This window comes from Drosophila guanche, unplaced genomic scaffold, assembly GCF_900245975.1.
Source record: "Drosophila guanche unplaced genomic scaffold, DGUA_6, whole genome shotgun sequence".
Classification (NCBI taxonomy): domain Eukaryota; kingdom Metazoa; phylum Arthropoda; class Insecta; order Diptera; family Drosophilidae; genus Drosophila; species Drosophila guanche.
The window spans coordinates 10,840,860-10,862,518 of record NW_022995743.1 but is presented as its reverse complement, the minus strand read 5'-3'; the positions used below and the strand labels follow the sequence as shown (position 1 = coordinate 10,862,518).

General features: G+C 47.8%; 4 protein-coding genes across 9 annotated transcripts; 1 reads left to right on the top strand and 3 right to left on the bottom strand.

Annotated features, from left to right (window-relative positions):
- Positions 1–20: 20 nt before the first annotated feature.
- Positions 21–1,282, bottom strand: LOC117592013 (40S ribosomal protein S23). The gene is made up of 3 exons (XM_034285467.1): positions 1,190–1,282; positions 605–764; positions 21–362 (listed from the first exon to the last, which is right to left on the bottom strand). Exons 1-3 carry the CDS (start codon positions 1,191–1,193, stop codon positions 95–97), a joined length of 432 nt encoding a protein of 143 aa, XP_034141358.1. The 5' UTR covers positions 1,194–1,282; the 3' UTR covers positions 21–94.
- Positions 1,283–3,708: 2,426 nt separating this feature from the next.
- Positions 3,709–11,739, top strand: LOC117592121 (monocarboxylate transporter 3). Its single transcript, XM_034285665.1, has 4 exons — positions 3,709–3,809; positions 4,267–4,378; positions 8,999–10,914; positions 10,980–11,739. Exons 3-4 carry the CDS (start codon positions 9,006–9,008, stop codon positions 11,132–11,134), a joined length of 2,064 nt encoding a protein of 687 aa, XP_034141556.1. The 5' UTR covers positions 3,709–3,809; positions 4,267–4,378; positions 8,999–9,005; the 3' UTR covers positions 11,135–11,739.
- Positions 11,740–12,170: 431 nt separating this feature from the next.
- On the bottom strand, positions 12,171–16,916 carry LOC117592119 (dynamin-like 120 kDa protein, mitochondrial). 4 transcript variants are annotated; one of them, XM_034285657.1, is made up of 14 exons: positions 16,759–16,916; positions 16,360–16,663; positions 16,153–16,288; positions 15,858–15,974; positions 15,689–15,763; positions 15,037–15,626; positions 14,607–14,980; positions 14,383–14,547; positions 14,136–14,323; positions 13,038–13,510; positions 12,863–12,981; positions 12,711–12,795; positions 12,447–12,651; positions 12,171–12,389 (listed from the first exon to the last, which is right to left on the bottom strand). In XM_034285657.1, exons 1-14 carry the CDS (start codon positions 16,785–16,787, stop codon positions 12,325–12,327), a joined length of 2,925 nt encoding a protein of 974 aa, XP_034141548.1. In that variant the 5' UTR covers positions 16,788–16,916; the 3' UTR covers positions 12,171–12,324. The 4 variants fall into 4 exon arrangements, with proteins under 4 accessions (XP_034141548.1, XP_034141549.1, XP_034141550.1 ...); XM_034285658.1 differs by having other exon boundaries at positions 14,145–14,323; XM_034285659.1 differs by lacking the exon at positions 15,858–15,974.
- Positions 16,917–17,379: 463 nt separating this feature from the next.
- LOC117592120 (SNF-related serine/threonine-protein kinase) lies at positions 17,380–21,444 on the bottom strand. Of its 3 annotated transcripts, XM_034285664.1 has the most exons (10): positions 21,238–21,444; positions 20,703–20,983; positions 20,406–20,624; positions 20,119–20,294; positions 19,695–20,055; positions 19,528–19,629; positions 19,345–19,468; positions 18,636–19,280; positions 17,811–18,575; positions 17,743–17,766 (listed from the first exon to the last, which is right to left on the bottom strand). In XM_034285664.1, exons 2-9 carry the CDS (start codon positions 20,906–20,908, stop codon positions 17,853–17,855), a joined length of 2,556 nt encoding a protein of 851 aa, XP_034141555.1. In that variant the 5' UTR covers positions 20,909–20,983; positions 21,238–21,444; the 3' UTR covers positions 17,743–17,766; positions 17,811–17,852. The 3 variants fall into 3 exon arrangements, with proteins under 3 accessions (XP_034141553.1, XP_034141554.1, XP_034141555.1); XM_034285662.1 differs by having other exon boundaries at positions 17,380–18,575; XM_034285663.1 differs by lacking the exon at positions 21,238–21,444 and having other exon boundaries at positions 17,380–18,575; positions 20,703–21,078.
- Positions 21,445–21,659: the final 215 nt, after the last annotated feature.

The window sequence follows — 21,659 nt, the reverse complement described above, 5'->3', positions numbered from 1 at the left end:
TTCTTTGCTTTTTTTTGTATTGTTTTTTGTTTGTTTATTTAGTTTTGTAAAACCCTAACTCTGTGTCTGGAAAGAAGATTAGACGTATCATCATCTAAGATCTTGGGCGTTCCTTCTTCTCTTTGTAAAGAGCCAACAGAGAGACGTTGGCCACCTTGACAACCTTGAAGCGCACACCGGGAATATCACCGACGGCGTGACCCTTACGACCGAAACCGGCAACCAGGACCTCGTCGTTCTCCTCGATGTAGTTCAAGCTACCGTCACGGGGCACGAAAGCGGTAATCTTCTTGCCGTTCTTGATGAGCTGGACCCTCACGCACTTGCGGATGGCAGAGTTGGGCTGTTTGGCTTCAACGCCACTGCAAGTAAACAAATTTCAATGGATCAGCATACAGTTGGCTACACATTTGGTATGTAATACAAAGGCATTATCACTGCTAAGCTAGGACGACCTGCATCTCACAGTATAATCCTGTGATTTGCGTTTCAGACACAACAAAACACAAAAATATACTGCGAGGCGTCAAGACGCTGATTCTTTTGGCACACGCAAACACACTTGAAAAAGAAAACACTTTTGGAAAGCAACGACTGTACGTACACCTTCTCGAGCACAATACCCTTGGCGTGGGAAGCACCTCCGAAGGGATTGGCCTTCCATCTGGTGCCCAAATGAGCCTTCTTGTAGTCCTTGTCGGCCCAACGCTGGTCGCGACGATGGTTCACATGCTTTCTGGCAGTGCGCAGACCTCTTGGTTTGCCTGCAAATAATCAAGTAATTGGATTAAATCGAGCTTCACTACGGCATCGAGTGCGGCAACACAATGTAAACAAATGGCAGTTTAGTCGGCTTCGCCTTTGTGAGGTTATATCGAATGATTCTTGCAAATTTTGTTAAACACAATATTCTTGCTAAATATCACTTGCATTTTGGGCTGTGAGCTCTAGTCCATTGTTATAACAAGATATTAGCCCATTAACTTCCATGATTCATTCCATTTCAATGGATTTTTGCAAACTCGAAAGTTTCAACTCTTGGTCTTTTTGGTGGGACCAAGACTCTGAGGTTGCTCAACGTAAATTCACTTACTGTTTTAGCCGCACCACATTATAAACTCCATTTATACACTGTTTTGCGACACAGTTTGTTTATTTCACACAAAAAACACTCTTTTTAACAACTCACCCATGATTTTCCAACTATCTCAGGCAATGGCGGAAATAAAAGAAAGAGGAAGCCAGTGTGACCATTGCGACCGCGGAATTATCGATATAATATACTGCACAACCCTAAAAAATAGACCAAAATGTACCGTATAATTTTAAAAATATACCGTAAATATACCTACATTCCTGGAAACAGGGCTGCCCACTTATTTATAAAAGCTGCGGCCCATACATATTAGTGTTGTCAATGGTAAAAAAAACGATGTGATGATAATCCCTGTATTGCGAAAAAGAAATTACCCCAGAGGAACATTTGAAAATGGGAGTTTCGATATCCCATGTGTTTTAATTTACCAAAAATATTTCATGGGAAAAAACGAACTTCTACCTCAAAAATAGAAAGTATGCAGAAAATAATACTGTTTTGTCAATTGATCATTCCTCGTTACTTGAAGTACATTGTACCTCAATATATTTAAAAACCCTCCTGGTCGACAAAGATCTAACACTATTTTTGTTTATCGTTTTTGGTATCTAGACTATAGGACTAGAGCGGTATTGAAGTGTGGAATGGTAAAAACATGTGTAACACAACACTGTGCACAGCCAGTGTTGCATTGATTTGCGGATGACTATCGATATACAAGATGGATTTCTCTGAAAGCACCTCCGCAAATAACCGAATTTCAAATTTCATATTATTTGAAACAGAAGTGCGTAATTAAGATAGCACTCACGAATTTATTCCAGTTTTAGAAACTCATTTCTGTATGCTGCACCAGCATCCTTCAAGCTCCACCCAAATATAATGATGAATCATCATCGTTTTGGTCGTTGGACAGCATCTGGGTGCGGACTTGTTTTCGTTTCAGCGTTCAGAACCGAAACTTAAAATAAAATCAGGTTGAACATTCATAATTGCAAAATGACATTGATCTGATCAAGGATCGATGCGTCAGATTGAAGAAATGTGCTTGACTTGAGTTCGAGTGAGATTTTTAGATGAAAATAAATATTTGTTTATTTTGTATAATTATATTTCCCGTACAGAGTGACATGCACCAACACTCTGCTGGTTTGCGTTGCATGAATGAGATTACGAAATAAACACCAAATCTACCTAGGTTAGGTAAGATTTTAGCTGCGAGTACAGAAAATAACTTAATTTGTCTAATCTAATATATTTTTTATGACGTTCCAGGCACCCATGGCCACATAATTTGAGGTGCTTATCACTGCACCACGGGGTTCCGGGCGGGGTACCGCGCCGTGGCTTATCAATCAAAACTCAAAGTCACCGAAAAATTGGATGATTCGTTGCCTCGATATCGAAACGAGAAATGGAAATTTGAGCCATATCATGGAGACAAGAGTGTACTCAGAGAAGAATTCATCAACAGTGCGCCTGTCCTAGCCAGAGCGTCATGCCGGATAAATGGCAGACAGATAAAGAATTTGCCAAGACCCTGCGAGCGTATTAATTGGTTCCACTGGGTCTAATCGTCACGCAAATCCTCATCCACTACCTCCTACCACCGCACTCTGCGTCCGGTTAATTATTTATTATAAAATATTGCGTAGTTATTTCATAATTTCTGGCAACAGTTTCGGCCATCTTTGTCTGTGCGCGTGGAGTGCAAAGACACCGGTAAGGTGTCCAGCGCGGTGCTCAAGTCCCCAGAACATGAATGGGCTCCATTCACCATTTCTCATTTATCTCTTTGGTAGTGGAAAAAGCCCAAAACGAGACTAACCAACAACAGCAACACAGCAGGAGAACACGAAATACAAACACACACAAAAACTGTGTTGGCTTGTTGGCATAATTTGAAAGCGAAATACAAAAGTTTTTTCTAATTGATGTTTTCTGTGTAAGAAGAGAGAGCACTAAAGTCAACATTCCGACTTTAAAATACCCGCTAATGGGTTGTATTTGATTTATTAATAGATGCCAAATTGTTGGTATTATTTGACTGCCACAAACACATGTTCAATATACCCGTGTGCCATACGAGAGCGGGGTATGCAGAGAGCCAGCGAGAGAGAGAACACTCCCAAATAATGATACAGGAGGAAAGGGAAACAGAAAGAAGAAAAAAAAAAGAAACAGAGAAAGAAACACAGGCAGAAGCAGCAACTAGTTGATTCTTTGCATTGCGTATACGTCGCCGGAAAGTTTGTTCTCGGGCCATTTTGGTTCTCACACACACACACACACACACACACAGTGGCAACCGGCAAACGCTCTCTCTTTCACTCTCTTTCGTTCTGGCTCTTTCTCGAACTCTTTCCCTTTTGGCCATCATCCTGCAGCTCGTGCTGCAGTGACTCTCCGGGCATTTCGGTATGTAACACTGGAGGTTGACCCGATCGGAGCCATGCCCCCCTCCCCATTCAGCAGAACTTGAGCGACACACACACACACGCGCAAAAGTCTGGCTGATAAACTGCCTCGCTGCTGCCGCTGCGCCGCTGTTGCTGCTGCTGCTGCTGCTAGCTTGTGCTGTGCTGTGCGGTTTATACTGCCAACACATTCTGATTTCCCCTTAGTTATCTTCAGTCCGTCGCGTCGCTCGCATCGCTTTTAGAGCCGGATCAGATCAGGGTCCCCGTGCGGCAGTATTTCGAAAAGGAAACAAGTAAAAGCAAATAGCAAATAGTCGAACACCAGACCCCAAACCACAAAGCAAAGAAAGCAACGGCACATCAGCGAGCAGCCAACGCAAGAACGGAGCACAACAGCAGCGCCCATTTATATGCTCCACATATACACATATACACGACGCGTACGCACACACACGCCTACATATTTCTATGCATACATATGTATGCGGCGGACATATGTATAATCAGATACTGATACATATGTGCCAGAACAGAAGTATTTATAAGCGTGTTGTTTCGCTTCAGGCCGATCCTGCTTCTTCTTCTTCTGCTGTCGGTTCCGCACGATGTTGTTGTTGTTGTAGCTGTTGATGTTGCTGGTGTGCGGCTGCTGCTGCTGCTGCTGCTGCCGTTGACTTTTAACTTTCGCTTTTAGTGTGCCGGCGTCCGCTTACTTTCGCTTTCTGACACCACAAAAAACATTCTTTGCAGCGCGCCAAAAATAAGAACAGAACTTTGTTTTATAACACTCGTAAACGCACTCGAGACAGCGACAACGACACCAACAGGGCTGCAACGCCACAACATAGAGGAAAACATAGAGGTAAGAGACAGAGACACACCATCGATGCAGCCCATCTGTGGCTCAAAACGGGTTTGTGTCCAAAAACACACACACACACACACACACACACACACAAGCAGTTAGCTTGAGGGCAGAACTTCAGCAGAGTCCAAGAAAAGTTCCCACTTCGATTGTGGCCAAAAGGGAAACGCTAACTTATACCAGGAACCGGCAGCACAACGCACTCGTAAACGGCTTTCAAGCGCCTTTTGTGGCGCAATTTCTCAGCCGTCTTTGTTGCCTTGTGTTGTGCTGTTTGCTGTCATTTCTGTCGTCTGTTGCCTCTCCCTGAACTTGAACAAAGAGTAAATGAGCTTACCTTAGATCGATAATAGGTAGTACATAACGAGCCTCTTCTCTGCTGCTGTACATACAGCTCTAAATTGTTAAATAATGTCGCGATTGCAGCCTCTTCAAATGCAAATGCAAATGCAAATCCCAATCTCCGATCTCTCTCGGGGCCCGTCCCTCGCGTGAGTCAGCCATCCAGTTTTTGGCATTCACCCCCAAGGTTCTGGTCTCTCTACGCGTGGTAGCTCCAAAATGATTTCCATCTGACAACCGGTTGCCGGTAAAAAGCAAACAAAATAGCCGCTAATCGAAGATAAAACTCAAAACTGAAGCGCAATCGAAACCCGAGGCACAAGCACAGGCACAGGCACATATCCATATTCATAGCCATATCGATGGGCCGTGAAGCATTAGAACTGCAAGATGCCAATGACCCAATTTAAGCCCCTCCCCGCAGCCACTAATTGCGTTTCGTGGTAATTAATCAATATGCGTCGGAGCCAGAGCTACAAACTCTAGCCTGGCCAAGAGATTGGCATGTTGAAATCTACTTTTCGATACTCGAATTTTGATTTTAATTAGCAGCCAGCAAAAAAACCAAAAAATAATACATAAAACTGAATTATACTTGGGCGAGGAGTAAACATGTTTACTGCATTTGCAATTTACCCCACTCACTGCCGAATAACTGAGGCAAACCGAAAAATTGAAAGAATTCTCTGCGGTTGAGTTTCGGATTGTTGACTCTCTTTCAGCTTTCTGGCTGGGTGCGCTTGCGTGCCAACGACTGGCCGTGGATTTCAAACTGTTTTTGGGAAATCTTTTTTGAAATTTTTCCACACCCAACGTTGATTGACAATCAATATTTACAGCTGATTACAGGCAGTTGCAGTTGCAGTTGCAGTTTGTTTGCTTCCTTGCTCGGCTTATCAGATGAGGGAATCGGAATTGGAACTGGAACTGGGTTTGAAAAACAGCAAAAGCAGAGCACAAAAGCAACAACAATTTGGCGCCAATGTCGGGGTCGGATCAGATCAGTTCAGATTGGGTGGATCGCCCGATTCGGGGTCAGTTGAAAACTCAAACAGAGCCGTGAGAGAGAGAGAGAGAGAGAGAGAGAGATGTGAAAACAGAGGCTGTGCGTCATGTGTGCGCGTGTGTATGGGGAAGTGCCTGACAAAGCCACGTGCAGATAACCCAATAAACGAATGTATAAATAACAATTGACATACACAACAAATCACGACTCTCCACCAATCTGGATGGAAGCCAGTCTCGATCGATTGATGACTCTCGATTTCCATTTGAACAGGAATTGAAGAGGGGGCCTGGAGGCAGCGTAATTGTGCGACTTGCACTTATTTTCCATAATTTAAACATGTTAATTGATTATGAATACCATGCTCTACTTCCGACAAAAAAAGAGCGGACCCTAGACCCCGTACAAACTCGAAACCCGACCATTGATCGCTCCACTAATTGTCGCGGGGCCTTTGTTCATGCCGATAGTGTGGTGTGTGGTGTGTGGTCAACGCGCCAACAGCTGTCTGATACGAGTAGTTGGACGCGGCCTATCCCTCTGTCCCGCTGAGAGATAGAGAACTGTGTCAGCGACAGACAGAAGCCCCGAAAGATACAACTTGCCAGTGGAACAACAACACAGAACACATAAGATATGGCATACTCCTTGGACCCGCTCTGGGTGAAAGGCCGACAACGACAGTCGTTCAATGAACTTGACAGCAGCTGCCCTGAAGTGTCTCCAAATGGGAGCACCTCGAGTGGAGTGTGGAGTGTGGGATTGTGTGTAGAGCAGGGCATGCACGATTCGGTGTGCCCCTCTGGGCATCGCTCTGCGAGCTGCCATTTAAGGTGCTCGCACCATTTTAGGCGGGAAGCGAACCTGCAGCTTGGCCAAGCTAATTAATATTTTGAGCATAAAGTTGCTTAACGTTTGCTTCACTTGTACCTACAAATTGCGGCGCTTGAATGGTTGAAACCTGTCGCCAGCAAATGGGAATACGCACTGCACTCCGTTGAAGAACCGGACGGGAAGCCTACTGTGGCTGGTTGCAGGTTAAAAATAAAGTAAAGCCATGTACTACATAGATGGGATAGTGTCACACACACACACACACACAGAGAGAGAGAGAGAGATATACAGAGCGAGACAGCGATAAAGAAAACATCTTAAGAACATTGCCGTCTACTTTGCAGCCCTCTTCCTTCCGTTTTGTCTGTCATTCTGTCTGTCTCGACCCCCAGCCATATGTGCGGATTAGCCACCTATAACATTTATTAGTTCCAATCGTCATCGGGCATCAATTTAAACGCTGTCAACAGCCACAAGTGGCTCTTCGACAACTGTCGACCCTCCCTACCCCTCGGGTCTGGTCATTTACTGGCCAACGCCTGCTCTCGCATGATGGATGGGTGGGAGGCAAATGTTTGCTCGCTGCGGGATTAGCTTACCAGGCAGGAGCCACAGGAGCAGCCACTTGCTGTGCCCAACCCAGAGAGAGCAAACAAAAGAGGAGAGAAATGGGTATAAAAGTTGAACTCAAAGCGGGAAATACTCTAACCAAAACAAAAGGGGAACTCAATCAACTCTGATTAAAGACCAACATTAAACGATTTCTATAGCTATATTCTTATAAATGGAGCTGCAATCTCCCTGCTGACTCCTCGACATATCCCAGTGGATAGTTTTCATACCCGCAGAACCCTAAGGCAAAGTCAAAGTACCACTTTGGGTGCGTCCTGAGACAATTTGTAGCTCAAGAAACACTTCGATGTGGCCACAGTATGGGATCGGACAGCCAGTAAATGCTGAAAGGGGTGGAGAAGGGTTTTGCGTGGATTGTCTATTTATAGGCGTTGGCAGTGCCACTGCTGCGCCTAGTGGCTGGTTGCAAGCCAGTTATGGCAAGACACTTGAAGGGTTTCCTCCTCCTCGAGCCGCTCTTCTCTGTGCTCAGTGCTCAGTGCTCAGTTCTCAGCTCTTGGGTTCCAAGTTCTTTCTCATACCAGCCGCGTGGTCATTTGTGCATGAAAATGAAAACAAAATCTGAAATACGCGGCGCGGATCGGGTTCGTTTGGGTGTGTTGCTGGCGCTGGATGGGGACTTTTCGATTGCATAACAAACAAAAAGTTCTACAAGGGTTGTGCGACTGTTTCTGTGTGGCCTATCGCTACTTTATGGCCTTTATGGGCTACCATAAATTGGTTTGGTCAATGGCAATGGCATACCCAAAAATTCAGCCATAAAGGAAACGCAATTATCAGGGCGCGTGGTGCCACGCGGCTACGTTGCCAGGTACGAATCCCCCGCTCTATCTGGAGCAGCCAAAGGCAAAGCAAATCCGCTGCGATAAGGCCAAATCTGGAGGAGTAATCAATTAATTTATGGAACGTAGACACCCGTAGACAGCGGTCTGAAAGGGCTCAGCTGCCGCTTATCCGGCTTTATCTGATTGTAAACCCATCAGCCAGCAACAATCTCTGTTATCTGGGACTACTGTGGCTACCACCAAGAGACACACTTGTTTGTGGGATCATTTAGGATAACTTGTCAGCCACTCGGTTACAGTGCTGCAAGCCTTTCGACAATCTGTCAGACGGGATTTACACTCCACCCTAAGTTTTGCCTTAGATAAGATTAAGGCAGCGGAGCAACAGGTTCCAAGGCCAAAAGTTTGTTAGCCGCAAGATTCAACAAACAAGACAAATAATCACACGAAAAGGCAACAGAGAGAGAGAGAGAGAGAGAGCTGTGCTGCTGTGTGACTGGCATACAGAAAGATCTTCTCCTCTTATGAATCGTTTTTTGGCTACATAATTGCAAAATTCCATTTGATATTTTTCTGTTCTGCGACTGTTGACGCACATTCGGCTAGCCCTGGCATTGGCCTGACGTTTGACATCCCAACAATATCCGAAACCATCCCCCACGCAGCACTCTTTCACTCACCTATTGACGTTTTATCTGATAAACAGCAAAAACCTTCCACAATCCGCACACACCTTTGGCTATCTCTCGCGCAGATATTTGTGTATGATCCACCTGCTCGAAGCGAGCTTCGAGTGTGGTTGTGGGCACGTGACACTTAAAAATAGAATTATCCATGGGAATACGAGTATATTCTGGGGGGTGCGGCGCGTATACGCAATGCGGCCCACGGCAAAAAGCGAAAGTGAAGGCCATTGGGCGGCGATTGGGTAAACATTTTGCATAACATCCAAACAGCAGATGTGGGCAGATCTATACTGATCCTCTCTCTCTCTTCTCTCTCTCTCTCTCTCTGTAGCCCCGCAATGGCCACCACACAGCAAACGAAATCACAGGACGAGCTGACATCAGCCCGTGCGCTGGTGCCCAAGCCGAAGCAGGAAATTGTCATCAAGAAGGCGGAGAACAATGTGGAGGAGGATGAAGAGGAAATTGAAGAGGCAGCCGTTGTGGTGCCACCGGACAGCGGCTGGGCCTGGGTGGTGATGGTCGCCTCCTTCCTCTGCTGCACGGTGATCGATGGCATCGTCTTCTGCTCCCCCATGATACAGAAGGAGCTCATGGCAGAGTTCAATGTGAGCAAGGCGTACGTGTCGTTCGTCTCGTCGCTGCTCAGTGGCTGCTACCTGATGGCCGGTCCCTTTGTGAGTGCGCTGGCCAATCGCTTCGGCTTCCGCGCTGTCACCATATCCGGCGCCATTTTCGCAGGCATTTGCTTCGGGCTGTCGTACTTTGCCACCAGCGTGGAGTTTCTGTTCATCATTTACGGCGTGCTGGGCGGCATTGGCTTCTGCATGGTCTACATCCCAGCGGTGGTCATCATTGGCTTCTACTTTGAGAAGTGGCGCGCCCTGGCCACGGGCGTCGCCATGTGCGGCTCCGGTGTGGGCACCTTTGTCTTTGCCCCACTGACCACCTCGTTGCTGCAGATGGGCTGGCGGCACACCCTGGCCGTTCAGGGCATCATTGTCATGTCCTGCGCTCTGTTCGGACTGGCCTTCCGGCCCATCCAGCCGATCACACTGTCGGCGACCAATGAGGAGGCCGGCGAGGAGCAGGAGAAGAGCAAGCTTAATGGCCATGGCAACCAAGTGGCACCCACGCCGCAGCTCCATCAGGCGGCGTTCACCAAGCCACTGCCCGAGGGACGCTTCGCCTACTCCATGCCCAACTCCGCACACAACACGTACATGGGCGCCTCGCAGCGCAATCACTATCCCACTGCCCAGGAGATCTTCAAGGGCATGAACCTAGAGCGCCGTCCCTCGGGCACGGCGGCGGGCAGCAAGGGCACCGAGCTGAAGCAGCTGCGCAAGTCACAGCCGACAACGCCCAACGGGGATCCACAGCAGCTGACCTTCAACCTGCACAAGGAGCTGACGACGGTGGGCGAGAACGAGGAGGAGGCCGAGAACGACAATCTGTTGGAGACGGATGCCAAGCCAGTGACCATTCAGGCGCGTCGCCACACAGTCTCCGGACGCAGGCCCCAGGATCTGGCCAAGCGGGCAGCCGCCGCCGCCAATGATGGACATCACGGACAGCCGACATCCACGTCGCGGCCCATGTACAGGGACGACATCTTCTTCTCGGGCTCGCTCACTAGGATACCCCAGTACCAGTCGCAGACCTCGCTGGCCTACCACATGTCCGTCACGCGTCTGCCCACCAAGCAGGACATGCTGCAGGATCGCCAGAAGGGCTGCCGCATCTGCCCGGAGGCCGTGCGCCGCACGCTGTCCACCATGCTGGACACAAGCCTGCTCAAGTCCGCATCCTTCATGTGCCTGGCCGTCAGTGGCTTCCTCACCATGATGGGCTTCTTCGTGCCCTTTGGCTTCGTGCAGGATCGTGCCATAGCCGGTGGCATGACCCCGGATGAGGGCACCGCCATACTGGCTGCCATTGGCTTGGTCAATACCATTGCTAGGATTGTGTGCGGCTCGATCAGCTCCTTCCCTGCCGTCAAGCCGCTTTGGCTGAATAACTTTGCGCTGACTGCCGGCGGCATTGCCACCATTGCCAGTGGTGTCATCATCAACACCACCAGCCAGTGGATCTTTGCTGTGTTCTTTGGCGTCTGCATTGCCTGCTTCTCGGCGCTGCGCTCGCTGATTGCCGTGGAACTGATTGGACTCGAGAAGCTGACCAATGCCTATGGATTCCTCATGCTCTTCCAGGGTCTGGCTGCCACCTTTGGCACACCCATTGCAGGTGAGTCAGAGTGCGCCACAGATCCGTATCCGTATACTGAATTTGATTTTGTTTCTTTTCTTTAGGCGCCCTGTACGAAGCGACCCAGAGCTATGATATGGCATTCTACTTTGCCGGTGGCCTCATCCTGCTGTCCGCCTTCCTCTGCTACCCGCTCACCTGCGTGGCCAGGTGGGAGCAGGCACGCAACGAGAAGATCACACCACTGCCGGCCGCATAGACAGCATTTCAACGCCAGACAACGAGACGCCCAGCGACTGTCTTCTTGATACCGAGCACGGGTTCGGGTTCGGGCTCGGGTTCGGGTTCGGGTTCGCGCGCGCCACTTAAGGTTGTTGTTCCAACACTAATTGCCAATCATTCGATGTTAAGATTGATGTCGCATGTCTGAGGCATTGCAGAGGCATTGAGCAAGCCCCTGGGAAGCGTGGTTGCAAGTTCCGCAAGTACTTGATACGTTAAGATTAGACTAAGTGTAATGTGCGTGTGCCTTCAGCCTTATCGAGAGTGCCTAACACAGAGAGAGATACAGAGAACACAAACCCTGAGACAGTGTTCTATAAGCTTTAGTAGACAGACAAACAGATGATCCGTGCCGTAAAGTGGAGATGGAGTGAATTGAGCTGCAGTAAAGTGAGGTTAAAAACGTTAAACTAGAATTTAGTGCAAAGAGGAGAGAAGAGGAGAGGAGAGGAGAGGAGAGGAGGAACCTAAAACATTATTAATATTATTATGATAGCTGTAAGCAGCTGTGCACATGGCTATGGCTGGGCCACAAGTCGACTGCCAAGTTAAGAATCGTTTGTTGAACTATTTAACATGAAATGTTTGGAGCATTTGTTTATTTAATATACTACACCTCTGTTGCAGTTGGTTGTTACATATGTAGATATACATTTATCAATCAATCAAAGACCGATCGGTCGCGGGGTGAATGCACTTCGCGCCGAATGCCATGCCGCTGCATTCGTTGACTTGGCCGATTGTGCACTAAGCAAATAAACAAACGATGAGTGGAACAAGTGCCCTGCCCTGCCCTGCCCTGCCCTTCTGCCGTTGTGCGCCTAAACAAATAGACTTATGTATAAACTACCTGCAGAGAGACAGACAGAAACAGACACAGAAACGGACTGCTACATACTCAAGCACGTGTTTACGTCTATCGACTACAATTACAACCATATTATTTGTATTACATTTAAATGAATGATGTACGAGTGCCGGGTTGTACGGGAACAAAACAATAATAAAAACTATTTCGATAATACAAACTAACAATCTTGTGGGTTTATTACGTGATTTTTTGACTATGAACAAGAGGCCATTAGATGTGAACTTAAATTATTTTGAATTAAATAAGTAACGCGTCGAGTGGTTCAGTGTCTTTGGTCATGGCACCGCATCCATCTACTACTTCTCCTGATTCAGTGAATTGATAAACTCCTCTAGCTTCTCCTGGATCTGCCGCACTTTGACTGTGAAACGAACAAAAGTCATCAGAGAATATCCAAATCGAAATGGAGTTTACTTACTCAATTCCTCGGCGAGCAGCACACGCTTGCCGGTCAGCAGATGTGCCTTCTTGTCGTCATCCTCGCTGAACTCATCCAGCACCGCCTTGATCTCCTTGTCCAGTCGCCTCGCCTCGCGGTTAATCACCTGCTGACGCAGTGCATTGCCCGTTATCTTGATGACCTGCTGTATGCGCCAGAAGAGCACAACATCACTGCAGGCGATCTGCAGAATTGTCACATAAATAAAGTGGCTCAAAGCGGTCAGAATTGTTTCCTGCTTACCTCACACTCGGCTCCCTGCTGTGTGTACAGGTAGTACGCCTTGCGGCAATCCTTGGCTCGCTGCAGTGCCTGATGCAGGAAGTGTCTGAGGGAATGTGAATGGGAATAAATGAGGCTCAAAGAAGTGCCCGAAGCATTATCGCAACACTTACTTCCTGTACACCGGGAACCATGTCTGCCGAATGTAGTCTGTATCCACATCGACGTTCTCCCGCTGCACATTCTTGCGCACCGTCGTCAGCTCGTCGTAGCTCAGTGTGGGCAAATGTTTCTACAACAGGATGTGCATTTCAGTGTTAATGTCAGATTAATGTACTCCTAGCTTACCGAATCATTCTTGAGTATCTTGTCTAGTTCGTTTTTGACGCTTCGCCTCTTTTGCTGATCCTGCGTGAGGTACTGCCAGTGGGTGAGGCGCTTCATTTGGCCAGGTCCGAACATCTGCGACAGCGTCTCCTCCGTTTGCGTGAGCTTGGCGGTGACGGAGGTCTCCAGGAACTTCACCGCTTGATCCCATTCCGCCTTGTCGTGCACAAAGCGATCCTCCAGCGTGTTCAGCTGTATCACACGCAACATATCGATGGCCTTGTCCTCCCAGCTGTGCCGCCGAATGGCCTCGTCCACCACCGCGCTCTTTAGCTGATCGAAAATGCCATCGTGATCCTGGGACTTCTTGGAGTGATCCATCAGCGAAATGAACTCCTGCTGCAGCGCCTCCCAGCCGGCCTCCACGGATTTGGCTGGCAGCGCCTGCTCGGCCCACTGTCGTAGCTTAATGTCCACCATCGTGTTGAAGGAATCTAAGAGGGATCGGACAATGATCAGAAATTAGTTTATCGCAGCGTGCAACATGCAACAACAAGTATGATAGAATGGTAAACAGAGCCACAAAGCACTCGAAACACACAAAGATCCGACTTCGATTACAGCCATTAGATTTCATTTTTGGACTAATTAACGCATCCCTCATAAAATGCAAAGCAAATAAAAGCCTAACCGTGCCGTAACCCGTTCTGTGGGCTCCCCAAAATCTGGTTTCATTACAGAGGCTCGTAAATATTTGCATATCAAGCGTTCCGGCATCGCACATGACAGCCACCTGGGAGTCTGGGATTAGCAATCGATGTTAATGAATTCGAAATTGGGGAGTACACAGTAAAATTATACGCATGATTCAATTTGGAGAATTTGGGCGGCATTAAAACCGGTCTCGAAAGTGTTTTCGGTGCATGTGATTCCCTGCGCCAGGGCAAAAATTAAACAAAGGCACACACGTGAGAGGAACATTGCCTCCAGCAGCTACTTCACACACAAAAACAGACACTGACGATTCGGGGAACGTGCCCCCGACGATGATGATTTAACGATGACGACGGCACCGGCGTTGGCTTACAACTTAGGAGCTTACAAACTACAAAATATTACTTTGAGAACCTGACTGAGCAGCGGGCAGGTAAACGTTCTCGAACACATAATTCGAGAGCTTCTCCCACAGCTTTGTGGTGAGTGTGTCGTCCCATTTCTTGGCTGAGATTTGCGAGAGCGTCACCACCTCGTCCAGTATTTCCCCTTTGGCCTTGTCGAACAGCTCATCGCGTCCAGATTCTCGCAATCTAAATATAAATTAAAGCTTTTGTTAAACGTAAAAAGAAGCAAATTGTCGCCTTGTTACCTAGGAAAGTTATTTTTCCATTCCGTTTCCAGATTGAATCTGGTTGCCTTAAATGCATCCGCCTGCTGCTCAATGGTTTCCCGCACCATTTTCCAGAAGCGATCCGAGACGGCCATGCTCAGATTTCGGCTGGTCACCTGGTGGGGCATTATAACGCCGCGACGACTGCATGTTCGAGGGGAGATTAGCTTCATTCCTCATGCCACATGCAATTGTCTACTCACTGGAAGAGCTTGGAGTTCTTGAAGAAGTCCTCCTCGTACTGACGAATGGCCTCTATGCTATCATCCTTGCGACCGCGGCCCGTCACCACAGCATAGTAGCCGAGAGCCTTCATCGGGAAGAGCTTGCCAGAGAGTATTTTCCTAATTCTTTCCGGATCGGCCAGCTCCTCGGCCAAGTCCACTTTGGTGAGCACAAAAATGGTTCGGCGACCCAGGGGATCGCATTGCATGACCAAATCCGTGACATTACTGCGCTCCGCGTCCACGGATCCATCCTGAATGCACAGGATAATGGCATTGGGATTGCTCATGTAATGCTTTGTCATTTGGTGAATAGAATCCTTTGTGTCCGAGGCCATGTCCACCGTCATGGTCTAAGAGAAACAAACAAATACAGACTGAAGAAACATAAGCAGCTGCGAATACTTACCGAAATGATGCCTGGCAGATCCACCAGTACCATGCGCTGTAGTCCAGGACCCTTGACTGTCATGGATATGACCTCATTGCTCACCGTCTTGCCACCGCGCACAGAGGCACGCATGCGGAACTCCACCTCACGGCGCAGATCAGCCAAATCGGACTCCTTGGTCAGATCGTATTCCCGCTCCGAGTCGCGAAACTGGGCCACATGGTAGGGTCCCTCGGCGAGCGTTACTTTGACCGGGGCACGAGTCATCATCTCACCACTGCCGCGAGGAAAGATACGCGCCTTGGCTATCGATTCCAGCACCGAGGTCTTGCCGCTGCTCTGATCTCCGACCACAACGACACGCGGCAGATGATCCGCCATGGTGTAGCCCGTGTCGTAGCCGCTCAGCTCATCCAAAACCTCCGAGTACATGTCGATGAGGGACTTTTTAATCTTCTTCGCTGAGGACTTCTTGTTGGTCTTGAGCAGTATGTATTGGGTGCGCAGATCTCGGTTCTCCTTCTCCATTTTCTCCAGCTCCTTTTGGTATTTGATTTGCACATTCATGATCTCCGTCTGCAGCGTTTCCACCTGGTTCTGCATCTTTTCTATGTGGGTGAAAAGAACGTTACAAAAGACTGGTTCTGTGTGAGCTTTGTTTCAGGCATACCAAACTTCTTGCGACTCTCGTCTGTGGTGATGCCCAGAGCGGCGACAGTTGTCTTGGATGTCAGATCCTCTTTGGCTGCAATGGAATAAACAATAAGTTTCGATTACAAAGGATTGGGTTCTCTCACTTTAAATGGGTTTAGAGGTCTGTGTTTGTGTTTGTAACCTACTTTCGACAATTTGGGTTCCTTGATAGTCAGCCGCTTTGATGGCATCGTCCAGGCGACTGTCGAACCACGAGCGCCATTCCGATAACTTATCCTCGCTAAGCTGCTTGAGCTCCGGATCTACAAGCAACAAACACCCCAATATCAGTAACATTCAACGTGCAATGGAGGTGTGCGAAATCATAATCAGCACGCAAATCGAACCGAGTGAAGTTTGTGCAATGAAGCATTCCCCCACCATGACCATTTAAAGTGAGAGAGAGAGACAGAGAACGGCAGGGGGGAGTTCAATACTCACCAATATCGATGGCGTTCTTCACCACAGCACCGACCTCGAGGAGATTCTTCGAGAACTGGCTCCAACGCTCCCCCTGTGGCATGGCGTCTTTCAGCCAATTCATGTCGGGCAGACCATCCTTCCAGTCCTCGTATTTCTGCAAGATCGAAATTTAATAAATTGGCACTTTGCACATTATATAACAACTTAATGGAAACATGAACTCACCTTGCTCAGGGACACGCCTCCGCCAATGGCACCGCCCAGCACGAGGTAGCGCAGCTTGAGGGCTCCCCTTAGAATGCGCACCACCAGCATGCCGTAGCCGCGAGACGGAGGCGGAATCGACCAGCCCCTCGCTGGATTGCCGGCTAAAAGAAATTCTTCATGCTGACGCTGGCGCCCGTTGCCGCTGCCACTGCTATGCTGATCGTGGGGCGGACGACGTGGGTGGCTGGTGATGTTGCATAGCGTGGAATGATTGCAGCAGGCAACCTTTGTGGAGTAGACAACAGCCTTTTTTGCGGTACGCCTAGAACACAAGAGTGGGGCGATGCGATGACGAAATCGGCAAACCAAAATCAACGAATGGTAGGTTTTGCAGCCTTTACCCACAGCCATGCTTACCGGTAAGAGTTCTGATAGATGCGCAACATTATTGCTGATAGAAGATGCAGTTGCCACACAGATTCTTTTGTTTGTTATTGGGAAATTACTCAATTTTCCTTTCGCAAAAATTCATTTTCCCTTCGAACAGTGTGGCCGCTAACTTATATGTGACCGAGGAACTATCGATTAAATATACCGACAGTCCCTCGGTAATATACCCTTGAGTTTACAAAATATACTGTAAATATACCATAAGTCTGAAGTCATTTTCCTCGATTTTGATGTTCTATTTGATATTACTAGCTAGTTAGGCGTCTCAGCGCTAAGACTATAATATTATCCGGTTTATCAATCAATTATCAAGAAGATTGCTTAGTTTTCACGACTTCTTTTGGTTGGAATGTTTACAAATGAAGTTGAAAACTGAAAAGGTCAAACAACAAAAATGGCATAAAACATAACGTGAGTGGGAATGGAGTATGAATGACTGAGTGGGAATGACAATTTGATGCTTGACAACTGTTAGGTATAGAGTATGGGCATTTGTATACCCTATCTCCATATATTAATGTTAAAATTCCTTTTCTGCCAAAGACATATGAAAATGTAGTGCCCCCGCCACAGAAAAAAACATGCCGCTACCACTAAATTTATATATTCTCGCATATTTCTAATATATTGTATTCGGATAAAGGTAACTTTACTTGTTAAATTAATACACATTAGAGCCCAGCATGAACGGTTAACCGAATCGATTCGGTCCGTTAGAACTAGCATAACATCAAATCGCTCGCCCAAAACGAACTGGGCGAGGATTTCTTCCTTCCCTTGCATGTTTTGAGTCAATTTAGAGACCTGCGAATGCAGCACATGCTGACATTAGTCCGCACTGCTTGCATTCGGCTACGTAATAATCGAACGCATTTAAGGGGCATGGAGTATAGCTGTGTGAATTTATGAATACTGTGGACTCATGCAGGGCTCTAAAACACATGCATATTGGCTACATAATATATTTCGCTTAACCGAGTTTTTAGATTTAGAATGCACTTTGCAAATGAAGTAACTTGTATCTGTTTCTATTTATGTTTATGTTTCCGTTTCCGAATCTTTTAAGAGAAATTCACAACGGGAAAGTACTTTCCCAGCCGACGAATCTTCTTCATGGTCACAAAGCATTTAGAGCCGGTAACGTGTATTGCTTTGGTAAGGCTTTTATCTTCCAAAATCAGATCGATCTCCTCGATTGAGTTTAGATTATAAATATCTTTTGGTGTTTCGTTGGATTTCTTTTTGTTGCTTCTACTATTGCTCTGGCTATTGTTTTTGTTGTTGTTGTTGTTAAAGTTCCTACTAAGATTGGTGTTATTATTAAAATATTGCTCTTGTTGAAGCGTAGCTTTGGCTGCATTCAATGTGTTCATGATTTGGTCCTTGGCATCATGAGGATCCGCTGCAGCCACGGTCCTGGGCTTCGTCTCGGGCTCCTCATCCTCGTCGTACTCTTCCTTTGTTTCGGCAACAGAGAATGTGCTGGTAATTAATATGGATTGTGAATATCTTTGATCGATATGTTGTGCTGATGAGGAAGCCGCCTCGCCGTCGGCGTAGCTGCGGTGACGCAGCTCGTACTCCTGAGCCTCTGTGATGCGATCCAGCGACTGGCTCTCACGCATACGCCGCCTCCTGGTCGATGATGTGCCTGTCGAGCCCTCCATTACCACCGATTGCTGCTTCTCAGCTTGGGAATGCTTGTCCACATGGTCCTTCGGTTGTTTTCTATTCTTTTGTTGTGTGTGAGTGTGAGATTTGCGAGTTTCTTCAGATTTATTTGGCTGCAAATCGAAAATAATCTTGAGTACTGGTGGAAAAAGTACAGTGGGGGATTTACTCACCTCCTTGCATTGTCCTTGTCCTTCCTTCTTGCCGCTTACGCCACTGCTTTTCGAGATGAAATTTTCCGCACCGGTGGCCGAACCGGGCGGCGGATAGAGCTGATCCTGCGAGTCGCTGGAGTCGTCGTGCGAGTCTCGCCGGTGCATGCGAAACCGTGTGGGAGTGTCGCCCACGAATTTATTGATCTTTTTCTTGTTTCGCGTCTTTGTGTCATCGTCCGAGGCCTCCGAGCTGCTGCACGACGGTGTGCCTTTGTTGAGTTTTGTGCGACGGTGACTGAGCACCGGGTTCTTGCTGCTGCTCGGCAGCGGCTTTAACTTGCCAATCTCTAGCTCCTTCAGGCCTCTCAGAGTGTCTTCGTCAATCTTGGCACTTTTCTCCATTTGCTTGAGCTTATGGGCCAACGTAGCATCTACGGAAACGACAATCTTTGTGCGTGAATTTCTAGGCACTCCCACGGTGGCAGGTGCAGTGGACAGTACGTTGCTCGTACGCTCCTGCACCGCCCGATTGACTTGTCCCTCAGAAGTAGACTCCAGCCGCGATGTTGTCACCTTTAGCTCGTTCCCCACCACCGAACCCTCGCTGGCAGACTCCTCCTCGTCCTCCTCCCGCACAATACTGCACTTGCGACTCCGCTTGTCCTAAGCGAGGGCAAAATGGAATGTAATTAATGGCAGGAAACTAATCGATATTGTATGAACTTACGGGCTTGCCGCCGTCGTTTGCTAATTGGGCAGCGGGTGTCACGTTAATGCTGATGGGCACAACCTTGGGTGCTTCTGTGGGACTGGGTTTCTCACCCACTGGCTTGCGGCTAGCATTCCCCGCTCTGTGAAATAAGAATATTAATTGTGTGTGCGCTCCTTTCGAATGGCATTCAGCACTTACTTCTGTTTCTGTGCCTGCTCCTCTCGCCGCCTTCGTAGCAGTATTTCAGCCACCAAAAAGTATGTGGCCGTTATATGATTGTACTTGTTCTTGTCGAGAGCCCTGATTCGGAAGCAAAATCAAAGGTTAACCAGGCGTAAAATGGTCTGTGGCGGTGGTCTACTCACTGCACTATCTCCTCCTCGGACGCAATATTTCCATTGATAATTTTCTGTATGATAAAATCATGATCCTCTTCACTGAGCTGCTCGCGGCTTACCAAAGGCAGAAAATGCTCAGTGGATGTCGAGTCCGGCTCGTCAATTGCCTTTAGCCAGTCCGACGAGGCCAACTCCTCCACAGTAGCTCGCTTCTTGGGATCCCGCACCAGCATTGAAGCAATCAGAGTGCGGCACTCGGCCGAAACGTGCGCGGGCACAGTGTACTTGCAATCCATGATCATGGTCAGAGTCTCCGAGTCGTTGGCCTTCTCGAATGGCGCCTGTCCAACCACCAGCATGTACAGAATGACGCCAAGCGACCAAATATCTAAAAGACAAAATAAAAACATCAAAATCAAGAGTCAATTGTACTCGAAGTGGACACACTTACCCACTGCCGGTGCATCGTAAGAATCACCCAGCAAGATCTCTGGAGCCGAGTAGGCCAGGCTGCCGCAAAAGGTTTCCAGTTTTTGGCCGGGCGAGAATTTGTTACTGAACCCAAAGTCGGTGAGCTTGACGAGGCCGAGCTTCTCGAAAAACACCACATTCTCAGGCTTCAAGTCCCTGTGATGATTGCGTGTGCCGAGCAGCGTCGCGAGACGAAACGAAAACAAAAAGTTACGTAAATTGCTGATCGGGGGCTGGTATTATCAGTGGGCGTGGATGCGAACTCACCGGTGCACAACGTGGAGCTGATGACAGTACGTGATCGCACGTAGGATTTGACGGAAATACTTTCGCGCCAGCTCCTCACTGAGTCCGGCTTCATGCTTCATTATGTAATCGTACAAATCTCCACCGTCGCCCAGCTCCAGCACCAGGTACAGCTTGGTCTGTGTGTCAATGACTTCGTACAATCGCACCACATTCGGATGCTGCACCAGCTTCATGCATCTGTTTTGGGTCAAGGTCACACAATGCACATTAGTTGATGCGACACTCCTGGCTGCCTTTGGTGTGTACTATACTCACCGCACTTCCTGGAACAGGTGCGTCTTGGAGACCTCGTCCAGCTTTGTCTTATCAACGACTTTCACCGCCACCTTTGCCCCGGTGAACACGTGACGCGCCAGCTTCACAACGGCAAAGTGGCCCGAGCCCAGTGTCTCCTCCAGATCGTACAGTCCGGCGATTTTGCCATCGCCCAGGCCACCAACGGGCTGCGTTTCCAGGGTCATCACGAGTGCTTTTCAACTTTTCCTATTGACCCACAAGCCGCGTCGCCGAGCACGACTGTCCGCGATTAGCTAAAACTATAATTATAATGGGTGAGCATTTCGGGCCTCTGTTTTCGTTGGAAAATCAACTGGTTCAACTGGAATATTTTCTAATAAGCACCGACGACCTTAATCGAATGTTTTGTTGCATAGTTAAACACCACTTTATGCCTCACAAATTTCTTATTCACATTGATCCTTTTTATTTTGACTTTTGCACTCGCCAGGAGCTGCAGCAGGCAATGGAGGCAGGGCTGTTACACAAGGGGATGGAAAGGCAGGGCTGTTACCGTTTTAGAGCAGAGCCTCCTACAGCAGCCGCAGCAGAAAAAACTATAATATGCTGGCCATTGCGCGATTGCTGTGGTCGAAGCTTGCCTTTAAGCGGTCAATAAAACGGTCTCGATCTAAACACTTTGCCGTTATCACACATGAAAAATTAATATTAGAATCTTTGTATACACATTTCGTGTGCATTGGTATCAGTGTGACCGCGAATTTGAGAGATACCATTAAAAATATACCAAATATACCTTCTATGAAGTCACTGTATCGGGGCAACCGATAGTAACATAGTCGATGCGCTGCCAGACTATGCTGGTCTTAAAGTGCAGTGGAATACGCAAATAAACAAATATTTAAATTACTTCCTGTTTCGCTTTTGCTCACAGACGCAACGGGCATGGGACTATTACATGTTTTTGTCACGCGG